The sequence below is a fragment of the Petromyzon marinus genome, chromosome 16 (genome assembly GCF_048934315.1).
Source record: "Petromyzon marinus isolate PM22_M1 ecotype Great Lakes invasive population chromosome 16, UKy_Petmar_22M1.pri1.0, whole genome shotgun sequence".
NCBI classification, from domain to species: Eukaryota; Metazoa; Chordata; class Hyperoartia; order Petromyzontiformes; family Petromyzontidae; genus Petromyzon; species Petromyzon marinus.
This window is the reverse complement of record NC_133682.1, coordinates 7083345-7101216: the sequence shown is the minus strand read 5'-3', so window position 1 is coordinate 7101216 and position 17872 is coordinate 7083345. Positions and strand designations below refer to the sequence as shown.

Sequence of the window (17872 nt, the reverse complement as noted above, 5' to 3'; positions counted from 1 at the left end):
ACATATTACGTCACTGCATAGTTTCCCTTAAATGTGAACTAACCTGATGTTTTGGAAGCACCAATCCTGTGCGTTGGGACGGCCAACAGTTGTTGGCACTATGTATATACCATTTTATGATGTTCAAGTTGTTTGTCACTCCTCATTCTGGATGAATTCGTGGATTGAGCATGAATAATAACACTTGCATACAATGCTTTCAGCGCACAGAGCCCACATTTAAACCAACATCACTATATTTTCTATATTTTGGAAAGTATAGAAAATATAGTGGTTAAAAATACATTATGTGGAAATGACCATACATCGTTGTGCAATCCCACAGACTTCCAACGTGAATGATTGTAATGTTAACGGTATTGTGCTGCCTCGAGACTGATTACCTACCCGATTTTATTTCCGTGATATATTTAGGTTTGCATAGAAAAATATGAGCATTTACTGTGGAAAGTAAAAGTATTAGCCAATTTTCTCAATTTTAAATGTAGCATTCACTGTTTTTAAGCCTGTTCATTTGTTTATGATTGTTTTGCTTGGTTCTTAATAAGCAGCCTTTGATTATCAGGTTACAGAACTAGGACATAATACGCATCCAACGGATGACATGATAACTCTTTGCCTGAATGTTTCACCGCAGATTCAGCTACCCTGGGATAGTTATCGAGTTCCCAAAGAGCATTGGTGGTGTTGTAAAAAGTCACCATGGCCCAGGCCAAGGGAGCTTCCAACGATAGGAAGATTGTTTATCCACCAGGCGTCAAGGAAATCACCGATAAGATTTCAAAAGAGGAGATTGTCAGGAGGCTAAAGGTACAGCGTGAACAACACTATTTACATGTTAATATTTTTCGTGTGTTTTTGTTGTTACTTTTATGAACACTTGTGGTTTGAAACTATGAATGTAGTTTTTATTTTTGACAATTTTAATCCAAAATATTTGGATCCGTAAAGAGTAATGGGGATTGAAAATATACGACATATGAGTTTTTATTTGCACTATATTTATCTTTTTAAAGTACATAACCAACCATATGTTGAGTCATGCTCCAAGATACATTTTCCTTGGAGATTTCAAGATCTGTGGCAATTTTGGTTTAATATTTTCTTTGCTTTAACTTTAGAGTTGAAAAAATAATCGTCATCATGAGACTAAAGATGCCATTGAATTAATACACTTTTATCTGGTTAATGATGAACATTTTATACCACCAATCATTTTAAAGGCATCAAAATATTTTATTGCACGAACATAAATCGGTAAATGTTTAGTTGAAGTCATATTAAAGCTGATGTGTCAGCACTTAACCAAATTCAATGTAATCTTGTTTGTGGCATTGATAGTAGGTGTGAATGGGTTTCAGTGTAGTACTTAGTTGGTTTGGCTGTTGACTGGCCTTTCTCTGGTTGAAATACAGATGGTTGTGAAAACGTTCATGGACATGGACCAGGACTCTGAGGAGGAGAAAGAGCAGTACATGCCCCTGGCCTTGCATCTGGCTTCTGACTTTTTTCTCAAACACTCAGACAAAGATGTGAGATTGCTTGTGGCTTGTTGTCTTGCTGATATTTTCCGAGTCTATGCACCAGAGGCCCCGTATACTTCTCCAGACAAAATTAAGGTAAGGATGATTGTTGCATTCAACAGATAATTGCCTACTGCATCCTCGCACTTTATGCAGTCAGCTGTTGAGTGCCGATTGTTTGATCGTGTATATGTCTGACTTGTGTACACTGAAATGGGTGATACTCAGACAAAATACCATTTTTGTAAGTTTATTTGGTCATTATAATGGTGTGTGCATAATATTACGAAAACACGTTTTCTGTTTGTCACTTATTGATTACAATATATTCATTTTTTACATTTCAGGACATATTCATGTTTATCACACGTCAGTTGAAGGGGCTGGAAGATACTAAAAGTGCTCAATTCAACAGATATTTCTATTTGTTGGAGGTAAGAGTGTTTTTACATAACATACAACTTCTACTGATTTTCAAGGCCTGCAAACTAAGTTTCTGTTATGAACACATTTAATAATCAAACAGAACATCACAAGGATTGAACAACATAACATGCCACGACCCAGCCACTGGTTGCCTGACCTGCAAGTCCAGCATAGCTTGAACAAGTCTCTTCCACTCGCATCATTCTGCCCCCTGGGCCTTTTTGCATGTCACGGCACATTTTGCTTGCCCTGTATGTATAAGGAAAGAGTATTGCTGTACAATTGTTGGTCACTGAGAATTGACGTCTATTCTTTTTGCTTGACGTGTACAAAACCTCAACTCTTTTTACACAGACTACATTTTTTACCTATTAACAACTTTTAACCCATCACCTATTATGTGGGTTTTTAAGTCAATGAATGTTGACATTTAGCATAAAAATTGAGGGTGCAAAAATTATGCATAATTTATTTAGTGATCTGGTTCTTACAACGTTATCGGGTCACATGGTATTGTAAACGTGGGTTTTTCATTGATACAGTAATATGACAAATACCCCCCCCAAATTTTCAAACTGTTTAAGTCATGAGGACAACATTTTGTGTATGAGCATGTTTTATCGCTCTAATTACATGAAGTTAATTTATGCTATGTAGTTTTTAGAAGAAAATTTACTTCAAAATAAACTTTTTTTTACTTTATAGAAAACACGAGTCCAACAATATGAAAATGCAGTGTTAGAAACCCCTTTTTAATGTCTGCTCGTTCATTAAAAATGTTTTAAACTTTAGTTTGGTATGATCTTTCTACAGAACCTGGCATGGGTCAAGTCATACAATATCTGTTTTGAACTTGAAGAAAGCAATGACATCTTCACACAGCTCTACAGGACCCTTTTCTCTGTCATAAAGTAAGTGTCGGGTTATGTAAAAACTAAATAAAAAATGTTATCATTAAAAATAATGTTTGTGTTCATCATATGACAAGCCACACTTTGCATGAGAGGGTTACACTGGTTGTGCATTCTTGCAAAATGAATTGCTTAAATTAATTTGTAAATCGTGTCATGAATGCGCTGAAAATCAAAGTTTTTGCATGCAATAGCACGTCACCATGGCCACTTGTGTCCTCACTACTTCGGTCACTAAGCCTTGAACATAAATTGATCGGCACACCATTCACTGGCATGTGAATGCTGCTCATTGTAATTAAATATTCAGGGCTGATGGGTGCCCACTCAATTGATAGTGACTTAGAAACCTAGGGTGGCGTGCTTCCCCCCCCACCCATGTGTATGACCTGCGAATGCTCTTAAAGATTCACCGAGATAGGAGTTGCAAAATTTAGTGAGATTGAGACGATAAAGTAAGAGCTGTCGACAAGAGAGAAATATTATTGAAAACTACTCTTCAAAATCTAACAGCAGTGCATACTGACTGTCGTGGTACCTGCTATGATTACAGCAGTGCATACTGTGGTGGTACCTATGATTACAGCAGTGCATACCGACTGTGGTGGTACCCGATATCACTACAGTAGTACATGCGGAGTCTATAGCAGTATTTATCGACTCTATAGCACAAAGTGCTCACCTGACAGAGTGGCGTGGTGAGGCCTAGTCCCGTGCAGAGCCTCCGGCCTCGCCTCAATTGTCCAGCCGGCCGAGGTGGCACCTTGGCAGGCTGGGGCTGGGCTGCTACCCTTGACCCCCCCCCCTCCCTAGCCACGATCTCCCCGGCCGCTCTGCAGTAATATCTACGGCCTATACGACTGTATAGTAGTAACTGCACGCATCGGGGTGGGGGGGACATGACACAGTGAAGAATTTACCTGAGCGTTTAGTGTATTTTTTAATAGCATTTTTTAACGCGAAATGAAATGTCCCCCTCACTCCCAACAAAGGCGTGCGACTTGGCATGTGCCGTCCCGCCCACCAAAGGCGCGTGAGTTGGTATGGTCGTGCGCGTGTCATAAATAAATAAAAAGGAAGCGCACTAAATCGCTAATTAAAATAATTAAAAGTTGACTGATGTGAAAAAGGAATAGCGCTTGCTCACGGCGGGGCTCACGGCGGGGCTTACGGCGTGGTACCTGGCTATTTTTATTCTTGCGGAAACCCCACCATTGGAGAGCCAAATCCTTAGCAAGCGTGTGAACACACACACCCACAAACCCCGCCACAAACAAACATTTTTGACTTATATATATAGATAAATAGAAATGAACGAGATATTGATAAGACACCAGGTGACCAGGTCCGCGTTAGAGATCGCATGTACAGGCGCGATGTCACGATGCCAAGTGGTGATGGTGGCATAACAACTGTACAGGTGACAATCATATGGCCTGCCAACATTCGATAAGTTTATTTTACGTGACCCGCTGGGACATATAGACGAAGAAGCCTGCCGTATAGCATGTGCTGTGTTAAGATTATAAATAATGCGTCTTATTTTGGATATTTTCATTAATTTAAAACAAGTTTTTTGGAAACCTGTTTATTTTTAGCTACCGTGGGTAGCATATTTAGCATGTTGGGTTGATCTATTTTTGTATTCCCAACACATCTAGATATATTTTTACATCATGTGTCATAACGAATTTCCACTTTGAGACCACCTAGGTTTTCTGAATTTGAACGATTTCATAACCAAACATCAAAACTCAAGCAGGCCTGCATTTTTATTTTTATTCCTGGATAATGTTTGTAACAATTTTCGTGTTTTAACTGGTATGCATTTCACATAGCCACATGTTTTCATGGTCACATACATAACATTGTATAGGCTATAAGTGTTTTAGCTGCTGTATGAGTGTTATGGCTGAAACTGAACATTGTTTGATCTGACAAGTAATTGTTAATTTGCGAAGTACAGCATTATTTCATCGTTCATATTCCATCGCTGTAAGATTTACTGCATTCAAGTTAATTTGTTATTTAGCACTCAGATTCATGAGTTGGAGTTTTTTGAATATTTGCAAAATCGTCTCATTTAAAAATTGTATTTTATCTCAAAGCAAAACTGCATTGTATGTTCAAATAGTGAATTAAAAAGAAACAACACAAGTGATACAAGCGATGTGCAGTGAACTCTGGTCTTTAAAACAAATTACTGATTTATTCATTCTTAATGTTTATTCACATGTAGTATTTGTAGGATTGCTATATATTGGTATTCGGTCATGATTTATAGCCATGTGAAGGTTAAGTAAGATTATCTGTGTGAATTTTAAAAGCAGTGGAAATGCTATCTGCAGTAATGGTCGAGGATAAAGTATTGCAATTTCCAAAACAAAGAAACCCACAAAATAATGCCTTATAGCAGCTTATGCAAGTGAGTATAAATTGCTTAAGATCATCTTGTCACAGTCAAAATTAGATCAGTTATTACTCCTAAATATAAATTAGATTTTTCTCCTTAAAAATTGTGTTGTTGGCTTAGAAAAAAATTACATGCCCTTCAATGTTTCAAATATAAGAACTAAGAAACTAAGTTCTGTCGGTTTAACAGGTTGAAGTGACCAAATCCTTTAATGCAAATCTTTATAACGTCCCCAGCGTTGCAAGTGTACAATGATGTTCATATACTGCTGCAGAATGGGTTTTGCACTTTCCAGATCGGTTGCTCGTTGGATGTTGTATTTTGAAGCTTTGCATTGGATTGTCTTGTGCAGCACTGTAGATAAAGGTGCTCGTAATTTCTAATGTTTTATTGTGTGATGTCAACGTGTTTCACAGCGATGACTAGCCCATACACCTTAAAAGTATTACGTCCTTGAGCAGTTTAAGGATGATATATTCTGAATTGTGTTCACACAATACTAAATCATGCACCTGACAAGGACAGAGAGAATGGCTATAGTTTGTAACCTGTATTGTCAATGGAATTGTTACTTGTAGTAAGCTAAGATGTATAGCATATAAAAAATATTTTGAAAAAAATACAGCATTCTAATAATTACCTTTTAGTGTAAATCGTAGTGTCTTATTGAGGTATCTGGATCTGTGCCACGCACTAACTTTACGTATGTGCAAGTCAGGCCTTTGTAAATGCTGTCTGACAATTGGCACTTGTATGACTACTCATTGTTTTTTTTCGGTAAAGTCACGTATGTAGCAATACAATAAAATTATATTAAAACAAATTTTACTGTATTTCTACATACGTGACTTTACCGAAAAAACCAATGAGTAGTTTTATGCAGTCACGAAAGCTTTAATACTTTATTACTTGTATGACTCCTGGACAGATACATTAACCGCTTGTTATACTGGTAGGAACCTCCTGGTTACACCAGCCCACAGGGGATTATTGTGTCCGTCGTGCATCCAAAAATGGGTGGGGCTGGGTGGGGAGGGTGGGGCTGGGTGGGGAGGGGCTGGTCACCCCGTGGTGCCCTTATAAAACTCAAAGTTCAACCTACTCACGCCGGCTTGTTCCCGCCCTCACAGTCGGGCTTATTTGCGGAATACACCACGCCGCCGTTGACCCTGACCATTGACCGAGCAACCCAACGTTCCTACCAGCTCCCTCCGCAGGAATGTGTTTTGATTAACTAATTTATATATGAAATTTGGATCATAGGCTAAAGTATAAGGTTTGACTGTCCAGGGTCCTGAAATGGCCTTTGCAGTCTCTAGTCTGCAGTTAATTGTCTTCGAACATGGTTTCACCCTCAATGTCAGGCGAATGATTGATTTTTCATGAAGGATTTATACACAGCAATGCTCTCTTGATATACTGCTTTTGTTGGTTATACTTCCTTGACTCAACACAAATCACTGAAATACAGTCATTCCAAAAGATACCTTAAAAGTGTTGCTCTTTGGTCCTTTCGGTAACTTTACCGAAAGAACCAAAGAGTATGGATCCCCTGCAGTCACGAAAACTTCAAATCTAGTGTTGCTCTTACCAGACGGTAATTGAATTTCATCATAATGCTAAGTGGGACATCCTGCTGAAGATAATTTTTCATTTGCCTAGTTACAACATGTTTTGCCATCTCCTTGCAGGACCATCATGCTAGATCATCTGTCCATCGACTAATGTGTCCGTGCTTTTGTTTTTAAAGCCAGTCCTGAGGTTTCCCCTCTGTTTTCTTCATGAATAGTGATGCTTTTCACTGTAGAAACATGTCTTCCAAGTTTTCCTTCAAACTCCACGTTTTGTTTGCCTTGTGTAAATATCTTGAACTCACACGGATCTTTGCTATCCCCCCTATTCCTTGACAAAGTTTACAAACAAAGCTAATGAGATGAATCGCCTGGCTGCTGATCAAAATTGGTAACACCGCACAGTCCACTCCGTTCTGTTGTTCATCATTTAGTGTTTTTTTCCGCAGTGGTCTTTTGTATGATTTAGTCAACTGTGCACTGTCTTCTGTGAAAAAATAGCTTTATAGCTCATCGGATTTCTCTATTATACATAAATAGGCGCATTCATATTTTGTTTATCTTATCAGTTTGTAATTTTGTTGACCATTAGCCTCCTATATGACGTAGCCTAAAGTCTCAAAACCGAATGGATGTTATTATATGTTACTTCTCTGCTGAAAATACGTTTCCTATCCAATTAGATTAGCAACATTTTACCAAAATAAAAATCCATAATCATGTATTATTTTAAATCGATTCACTTGGAAATAATCGTGTAACAGATGTATTTATAAAAAATGTTGATGATAGGAAACTAATTTCTTTAGAACTTTTTTGTGTTTAGTTTTTTGCCCTTACCTCCCACCCCTCCTATTAGCACGGTTGGCTACGTACCGAAGGAAATAAGTTAAACATACAGTATTGTACGTACATACGTATTAATTAGAAACATCTAAATGCAGCTTACCAGTATCATGAATTCTATTTGTGAATGTCCTACATAAAACACACATGGTTCTTATTGACTTTTGGGTTGCGTGTGATACATTAATTTAAAACCCCCTACTGCCCGTGTATAAGGGCCTTTTATTCTATCTACTTTTGTTAGTGAGCTGTTGTAGGCTTTTTTGGTTGCACGGCAAGGCCTTCCTCAAGCCTGTCAGGGCGCACTTCTCTTCCCTCCCTCCCTCCCTGCGGACCGGTTTTGTTATGCAGCAGCACTGGCACGGCAACAGGAGTCTAGCACGAGCAGCAAGCGGCAGGCAGGCAGGCAAATGGTGTGAGCTCACTGCCCCTCCTCCACATGTCGGAATGCAGGTTTTACAGTGCGCACTTACAGGGTCGGTTGAGAATGCGCGCACAGCGGCCTTTCCTTTTCCCTTTCAGTTATTGTTTGTGCTCAAGTGGCATGTATTGTCAGGCCTCTAGTGTGTGTGTACACATTGGCGTTTTGTTTATGGAATTGTTTGACAAAAAGGGTGGCTTTTTATTAATTGCCATCATTAAATATTTCACTACTTTCATCCCGAATGCTGGTACAGTGCATATTCGTCAGGGACGATCAATCCAACGATAACATCTTCTGCGAGCCTTCATCACATGATTATCCCATGATAAATGAATCCACCAAGCACCTGCACATACGCTGATTTAGTCGCTCCATCTCCTCGGTGTATGCCCCCCTCGGGTACCTCCCATTCCATAGCTTCCACTTGGTCATTATTCTTGACCATCAGTCATCCCTTCTAACCCTGTGTCCTGACCAAGCCTCCTTGATTTGTCGTTTAACAGTTAGAACAATTTCCATAACCTGTTTTCTCTAATTCATCTGTTTTTCTTTATGTCCATCATTGTAATCATGGAACATTTCCTGTGTGAAAAACGACAATTGATACATTTTCCATTATAGGAGGTCCACTGGGCTGTGGGGGATGGGAGTTTTTAGACTCCAAGGTATTGTTCAGCCATCGCGCATTTCTTTGTCTCACTGGCACATCGTGCAAAGAGTTCACAAGCCTGCAGAGTCTTGTGCAGAAAAGCAAATCGTAAGCCTGCTGTTCTGTCGACTAAACATTACACGTTGCATTGAACCACTGTAGTGATTTGGACTTGTTAAAAATGCGTTAAAGTGCTATATTTTAAAATTAAGTTCTGTAAATGTTTTAACTTGTCAGTGGAAAAAAAAGCAGTCCACCTTTTTTTAAGCAGCTGTGCATTTACAGATGTAAAACATACAGCTGTACACTGACTGTTCATTATTTAATTGATGCCCACTTTACAGACGCATTGGAAAATGGTTTGCCTGAAGAGGCTCAAGCCTCTTCAGGCAAACCATTCTCGGCACCCTATCCCCCAGTAATGTAGGGAGAACTGTTGCGTGTTTTTATCCGAATTGACCCTTGAGCCAGTGGGGGCCGTTTCACAAAGTTGTGGCTTTGCATATCTTCCAGGCTAAAACCCAGTATGCCGGAGGTCGGGGGTTTGATCCCAACCCCGTCGCCTGTATATTTTGAGTTTGCATGTTCTCCCCGTGGTCGCGTGGAATTTTTTTCCGAGTCCTCCGGTTTTCCCCTCTAGATTTAGAAGCATGTATTTAGATTATTTAGATCATTTTTCTGCTGTAAATATCCAAATGATAACCCACTTTCTCATTTGTGGCCAGGTTGCATCTGAAAAATAAGTTAATACCTCAGTGGGCTTTGCCTGGTAGGATGGGGATGGTTTAATTTCATTTGTATTTTTTTGGATGATTTGTTTACCTTCTTGTACTTTGCACTAGTATGTTTTTGTATTGGACGTCTGTGAAATGCTTTATAGCGTATCGGATTCCTCCAATATAAATAAATATTCTGATTCTGAACTCTGAATTCATCATCCATAATAAATTGCTGGTTGGTATAGGTGCAAGCGACGTTATGAATCACTTGCTAAGAAAAGGGGGGCCTCATCATTGGGTCATCACCATCTAGTGAACTTTGAAGATTCAAAAGTTGTATTGGAGACATAATTGAGATAAATAAACTTAGATGGAGTTGGTATCAGTGAGGTGGTGAGGAGAGGGAAGAACTGAATACATTGTACTTCTAAATGGTGACAACCTCTTTTATCATGGAATGAGAGCTGACAGTTATAACAGAGGCTTCATCGTCTCTTGAAGAATCAGACATGTGTTATAGTTCGATAGTTAATCAGATAGAGTTTCCCAGCTTACACTAAGGCTCTCAAAATACTAAATACGATAGATCTTTCTAGTATAAGCTGTAGCAATAAACCATGACGAATTTAAACACGGAGGCTTTCGTAACCAATATTAATAAAGTTGTTTTAGTTATATCGAGTAAACAGATAGCACAGATAGCACGTCACTCCATTTCAGATAGGAAACAGGAATACTTGACAAATTATGGATATCGCCTGATGATGTTGTAATCGTCAGCGAAACATTCTCAAATTGTAAATATTGTGGGGTTTGCTCTCCAACACACCGGTGTGCTGTACTTGTAACTATTCGGCACGATTTGTTTACGTGACAGACCTTACGAATTTGCTGTCGGGTGGAGGTGGGTTTACGACACTTATAACTTCGCGATCTAACCCAAAAATCTTTATTATGAACATGATGAAGATGTAGACCAAATATATAAGAAAATTACCAAACCATTAAATGAGAGTAGAGTACATTACAACATCGTAATGGGTGATCTTAATGTAAAAGTAGATAAAAGGTGCAGAGACGAGAAAATTATTGGTAAGTTTGGCATTGGAGAGCAAGGGGACAGATGAGCATCTACTCGGAGTTTGCAGCCAGCAAAAATATTAAAATAATGAATACTTTTTTTAAATTAAGAAGCTCAAAGGGTGAATTTATAACGAGATTTGACTTGATAAACTCCAGATTGTCAAATGTCTCTGTCGAGAGAGGGAAACGTTAATTGCAGTCAAAACTAAGATAGTAAACATAAAAAGTCTAGGTCAGCAGGGAGATAAAGATACGTTAACTCAAAACCTATACCTATATGATCATTTTGATGAATTGGATGTAACCGTTTTATATAATAAATGCATTAGCATATCAAAGAATAGTGCATTGAAAGTGGAGGAAGGGTTAGAAAGCTAATGAACAGCAAATAGTTTGAAAACCACAAACACATGTTGAGAAAAGTTATTAAACGAGATGGAGATGCGAGACTGAACATTGAATGAACAGAACTGCAAAACAATTTGGCAATGAAGTCAGGAACACAACACAAATTATTGAAGATTTCATCACAAGAAATAGGAACATGAATTAGCAAAGAGGAGGTTTATGATTGGTGGGAGATATTTAATTATAACTACCGATATACGCATCTTCATGTGAGTGGAGGAATACATATAATTGTATATAGCCCTGGGCTGCTGTCTGATGGTACTGGATGTAATTGCCAGAGAAACGTCGTACTCAAATTGTAAATCTTGTGGATTTACTGTCCAACACACTGGTGGGCTGAAGTAGTAACTAATTGGCGCGATTTGTACGTGACAAACCTTACTGTGTTAGTTGGTGGAGGGATACGACACATTTATACTTATGCGATCTAACCCAAAAACCTTGATTATGAATAATATTGGTCGCGAAAGCCTTTGTGTTAAGCACACTTCAAGACTATTTGGTTCTTTCGGTAAAGTCGCATTGAAAGAAAATAAATGAAATAATAGAATACGACGTTTCGATTGCAACACAAGCAGTCGTCATCAGGTAGAACTAATTTTGAGAGAGAGACAAAACACAGACACGGAGAGACACAGACAGACACAAGCAGAGAGAGACAATACAGAGAGACACAATCGAAACGTCGTATTCTATTTAATTTATTTTCTACGTGACTTTACCGAAAGAACCAAAGAGTAATTCCTGCAGTTACGAAAGCTTCAAATCAAGTTTTTACACTACAATAATTCAGCATTTTTTTTGTAGTATGTGAAAGGGACAACCTGTCTATCGAGCTGCACTTGAGCTGTTCAGGAATAGTATTTGACTTGGAAGCCATGATTGGCCACCCCTGGAATAGTATCCAACCAATTTGGACAGTTTCAGATATACTGTACAATATTGTGTCTACCTTTATAAGAGACGAATGCTCTTGCATATATGAATGGGTAGTGTTCACCTATGGGCAGTGTATGTATGTTAAACGTCTTTTGTGTGTGGGTTAAAACACGGACTTATTTAATCAGTGATCTGTTCTAAAACTTCGAGAGTTGCCTTCAAATTGATATTCTGAGGAGGATTTTTAAATTTAACTAAAGTTGCCTTATGTTCTTGGTTCTTTCGGTAAAGTCACGTTGAAGGGAAGCAAGATTGTTTTATATATAGTATTGTTTCCCTTCAACGTGACTTTACCAAACGAACCAAGAATATGAATCACTGCAGTCACAAAAGCTTTAAATCAAAATTTAAAGTTGCCTTATTTGGAACTGCCCAATTGTCACTTGGTAAATGCAGGAGTGAGATGTTCACACTGTGATGTCACTAGATTGATTAATCAAGTGATGGGGGCACCACGGTGGCGAGATGTTAACTCCCTCACCTGGTATGGAGGAGGTTGTGGGTTCGATCCCGGCCCTGATGCCTGTATACTTGTGGTTTGCATGTTCTCCCTGTGGTCGTGTGGATTTTTATCCAGGTTCTCCAGTTCTTCCCTCCACATTTAGAAACATACATTTAGAGTATTTGGCTGCTATAAATTTCCACGTGATAAGCCACTTCGTTGAGCTATCATTTGTGGCCAGGTCACTTCTGAAAAACAACTATATAGCTCAGTGGGCCTTACCTGATAAAATAAAAATGGTTTAATGAAACTTACGTTCCATGGCAAAACAACTAAAATATAACATTCAATAGGGTTTTTTAACAAAATTTTCTGTCAAATTACGTAACTAGCTTGTACTGGCAGAGACCCTACGATATGATAGCATATGTACTGGTGCTATGACATCACATGGTATCATAACGTTCACGGATAATCTGTACCTCTTGTTACTGCCTCATCTTTCTCCTGTTTATCTCACTGCCATCTCACCAATCTTGATTCATCTCTTCTTTACAGTTCTCTACTGTCGTATCTCTTCTCGTTCATCACTCTCTCTCATATCTCACTAATCTGTCTTCCTGCAGTGTCTCGGTGAGCCGTTTTTCTTGGCAAGCCATACTTCTCGGTGGCGAGGCCCCTCCTAGAAAGAGCTTTTGTGGGCCCCATTTGGCCCCAGGCTGTACGTTTTAAGAACCCTGGTCTAACCTAATCCATGACCATGTTAAACACTGTTGTTCTTTGAAGATCACTCCCTGACCCCCCCAACCTTGGCTGTAGAGGGTAGGGAGGGGGTGGGGTTGGGGGGATGAATGGAGCAGGAGTGGCCCAGTCCACGGACCTTCATGGCTTATCAGGCATGTTCATGATGCATCGATTGTTTAGTCAATTCTGATGATTATGCTCATGATGCATCCATACAATTGTGCATTAAGAGTGGGTTATTTACCAATTATACAGATAATGGGTTACATTTAGGCCAATTGAGGGGACAAAATGTACAAATGAGACGTCAAAACGAGAGCGATTCAAAGAAGGTGGCAAAAACGAGACTGTTTTGAAAAAAAAAAACATCAAAATGCTTCCTAATTTGTGACTGAATTCACCGAATCACTGGGGAAGTGGTGAGGGGTCGGTGAAGATTAATTACTCGTCCATTGGTCATGGAACGTGGGTATGTCATCTCAAGCTCTGGTGTTTTTCCTTTTGCATGGCAATTAAAATGAACCGACTGAACATGAAAACTAAGTTGAGTTTTATCATACATTTTATGGCATCAGGAATTTCTTGATGGTGGTGATCCACGTGATTCTGGGCCAATACTCTGTTGCCAACAGACCGAGTTACCCAATGGTCATGGATATGAATGAAACTTCAGACTGGTGACTCATAGTAGTTTTTTATTATCATTTGCTTGAATTATTTTTATTGTGTATATGATTACAGTAATGGACACAACCAGAAGGTGCACATGCACATGCTGGACCTGATGAGCTCCATCATCACAGAGGGAGACAGCGTCTCCCAAGAACTGCTCGACGCCATCCTCGTTAACCTCGTGCCATCGCACAAGGTCCGTCGCTGTCCCATATGTTCCCCTCTTCTGCGCTCCGCCACTCCCATCTCTGAATACCTGCTGACGGGGGTTACTTAGGTCACTGGGTCAGTGAGTGGAAGCTGAATAGTAAATGATGTGCAGGTTATAATGTGTGGTGAAGTGCGCGTTCAGTTTGTAAAATTGATTGTCCATGCAATGATCACATTAATATTGCTATTGCTTATTAATGCACCCTCTTAATGCACTCAATTCTGTGCTCCTCCACCCATTCACTAAATACCCAGTGATGAGTTGGTTCAGTCACTGGGTCAGATCTGATCATGTTATTGAGAATGCTAATGGTGGGTGGAACTGAAGCTGAATGTTAGAATTAATTAAATATGTTAATAGTATATGTTTGTTTTTATGTGTGCTGATTGGTGGGGTAATTTCAGTTTGAAATATTTTCCGTGTGTTTATATCTCTATAAACGGTGTGTTTGTGTGTATATATAATGTATCTCTATAATAGTAGAGATTGTAAAATATTCAAATTGTAATATTAAAATTAATAGTGTGTGGTAAAATGCATTTTTGTTTACAATTATGTTTATTGAGTAATAAAAAAATGTTTGTGCGTGTAAATAGTTGCATTAATCTCCCTGTTATGTATGTATGTTGAACATAATTGGTTTCACATCTTAACAGCTGGCACCTTATCAGTAGAGTTACGGGCTCTAGCAAATATGTGATGCTAAAGGTTTTTCAAATATTTTCCTGTGAATACCATTGTAATATATTTTTATTTTACAGAATTTGAACAAGCAAGCATATGAATTGTCAAAGGCCCTTTTGAAAAGGACAGCACAGAGTATTGAGCCTTATATAACGAATGTAAGTTACGTTAATTTTTGCGACATGAGATATGTTTAATCTTTTGTTTCACTTTTGGAAACACGTGTAATTTCTAAATGGTTTCTGCTCTTGCATTACAACTGTGATATATACATAGTGCCTAACCAACATTACACATTGGGCCTCATTGCACTTGACCAAACCTATTAGCTCAAGAAAATTACCTCATTGGACATTGTGTAAGATTTTTTGTCTCCCTAATTCTTCCCTTTGCCCGGTTTCTTTTTGCAGTTCTTTAACCAGGTGCTCATGTTGGGTAAGACATCCGTGAGTGATTTGTCAGAACACTTGTTTGACCTCATCCTCGAACTCTACAACATTGACGCTCACCTGCTGCTTTCCGTATTGCCACAGCTGGAATTTAAGCTCAAGGTGAGCAAATTATTAATCTGCGTTGACAGCGGCGGGAACACTCAACGTTAATTTATAAACTGCTTTATCATTCTGCGTCGCAAAGCTTGCTACATGTAATCATTATAATGCCCTTGCTTTGTCCAGGAAAGCCTCAATGAGTGTTGGCTTTTTGCAGGAGGGTTCTGTATTTCGATGTTTGGCAAATTCCATGCATAAGTGTTAAGCATAGGAGGGAGGGAACCACAGTGTCTGGAGAAAACTCACGTATGCGATGAGGTAACACTTAAAACTCTGTACAGAAAGATTAAAGAATCCATGGGTATCATGCAGCCCAAGCCGACACCACTTGGTATTTCCAGGGAGTCTCCCATATAATTGCTACAATGGCCCAACCCCGTTTAGCTGCTGAGATCGGGCTGTAGGCATGTTGCGTGTGTTGTAAATTGAGGCTGTGGTTTATTAAAATAGACCTGATAAAGTGTGTCGTTAACTATATGCCCCCCACAAACAGCATACTAATGCAACATTAAGGTGTGTCGACTGTGTAGTTAATGTGGTAATAAGAAACTTAAAAGTTGGTAAATGAACTAATAAAGTCTAGGCTGCATTGCTTAATTTGTTTTTGGTGTTTTTTTTTCATTCTCCACAGAGCAATGATAATGAAGAACGACTGGCTGTGGTAAAACTGCTGGCTAAGATGTTTGGAGCAAAAGACTCTGAACTGGCAGCACAAAACAAGGCACTTTGGCAGTGCTTTTTAGGACGGTAAAACAACTTTATTTCAAAAGATAGCTATTTGTTTATACGGTTGGCGCACCCCAAACATAAAGCTGCTAGATTTTTAAAAGCATTCTACACAATAATCTAGGTTTACACAGGGGATAAGGCATAATTTGTATTGACACTTAAATGGTTTTAGAATCTGTGGTGATATCATCCAGTTCACAGTTTTCCATACCACCTGCGGAAAGATTACAAGCCTTGTATCCTGTTGCTATTATTAATTTTGCTAAATGTCATCTTTGTATTTAGGTTTAATGACATCCATGTGCCAGTGAGGTTGGAATGTGTTAAATTTGCCAGCCACTGCCTGATGAACCACCCAGATCTGACAAAAGACTTGACTGGTAAGGGAACCATATTATTACACCTACCATACATACACACACAACACAGTACATGTGACGACGTCACATTTATCCCTCTATTTAAGACCGAAACAGGAGGATTTGTCCACAACTCTGGATGTCGCCGGATGATGCTAGTTGTAATTATTGGTGAAATGTCGTACTCGAATTGTAAATGTTGTGGGTTTACTCTCCAACACACCGGTGTGCTGAACGAGTAACGTATTGCCATGTTTTCTTTACCTGACAAACCTTGCTAATTAGCTGTGTCGGGTGGTGGCAGGTTTAACGACACATTTATATTTACGCGATCTAACCCAGAAACCTGTTATGGATAATATTGGTGCTGAAAGCCTACGTGTTAAACTGACAACACAGTACAATTGTCATTCACTACTTAAGTAGTGATGATTTCACCTCTGCCTTTTGGCATGATTGATGCTTACCAAGATCATGTGGTATAATGGTCATACCCAAATACTCAGACAACACCATGCAATATACTTTCGTTTCTTACTTAAACAATGATTAGCAATGAAGATTGGATGAATGATAACAGATCTCAGCTGATTTTTTAAAATTAGAATTACTTCACAGGCTGTTAAAATAATACCTGGGTATTTTTTTTCTTTTTGGCGTTTTTATAATTGTATTAATATACATGACGTAATTGGCAGTGTTTCACATCGTTTAATCACAGCAGCTACATTACAAGGCTCGTTATAGAAAAAAAAGTAATTTTAGGATTCTGTTATGTGAGAGAATTGCATTTTATTAATGCATCTCTTTTTGCAGAGATATTAAAGGTGCGTTCGCACGACCCCGAGGAAGCAATCAGGCATGACGTCATAGTTTCCATCGTCACTGCTTCAAAGAAGGACCTGTCTTTGGTTAACGACCAGCTGCTGGGCTACGTGCGGGAGCGCATGCTGGATAAGCGGGTGTGCATGCTGCCCAGTCATCACTACATTGCCCACCTCACTCATGAGCAGACATCTGCTGTTATAATACAGAGGATGCCACGGTGGCGAGATGTTAACTACCTCGCCTGGTATACAGAAGGTCGTGGGTTCAATCCTGACCCTGACGCCTTTGTATTGAGAGTTTACATGTTCTCCCTGTGGTTGCATGGATTTTTCTCCAATAAGCCACTTTATTAAGCTATCATTTGTAGCCAGGTCGCTTCTAAAAAAGAGCTACATAGCTCAGTGGGTCTTACCTGGTCAGATAAAAATAAATAAAATTGTTTCTGTTTTAGGTCATTCAAATAATGTAGCATTGCATTGTCTTACACCAGCTTTCATTTTATTTAATGCACATAAAATATACGCGGGTAAAAACCTTGCATTGCCCAGATGGACATTTTGTGGCATTTCAGTGCTGATGTGCATGAGATTGGTGAAAAAGCTGTACTCTACATCATAATAGAAAGACATATACTGAATTGTTTTGGACACAGATGCATGTGATGGGGGAAAACCCTGGAGAAACCTGATCATTGGTAAAGTATATGGAAACGGAATAGATCTAGACAGACTAAGATG

The 17872-nt window shown here is 39.0% G+C and overlaps 1 protein-coding gene across 5 annotated transcripts in view; it reads left to right on the top strand.

Annotated features, from left to right (window-relative positions):
- Window positions 1-17872, top strand: part of PDS5B (PDS5 cohesin associated factor B) — a 43618-nt gene that overhangs the window by 2218 nt on the left and 23528 nt on the right. For all 5 annotated transcript variants that reach the window (XM_076067456.1, XM_032955360.2, XM_032955362.2 and 2 more), the window contains exons 2-11: window positions 638-810; window positions 1416-1619; window positions 1871-1957; window positions 2763-2860; window positions 13843-13969; window positions 14746-14826; window positions 15079-15219; window positions 15851-15966; window positions 16234-16328; window positions 17124-17269. In XM_076067456.1, coding sequence (XP_075923571.1) covers window positions 703-810; window positions 1416-1619; window positions 1871-1957; window positions 2763-2860; window positions 13843-13969; window positions 14746-14826; window positions 15079-15219; window positions 15851-15966; window positions 16234-16328; window positions 17124-17269 — 1203 coding nt within the window. In that variant the 5' untranslated portion in view covers window positions 638-702. The remainder of the gene's footprint in view (window positions 1-637; window positions 811-1415; window positions 1620-1870; window positions 1958-2762; window positions 2861-13842; window positions 13970-14745; window positions 14827-15078; window positions 15220-15850; window positions 15967-16233; window positions 16329-17123; window positions 17270-17872) is intronic.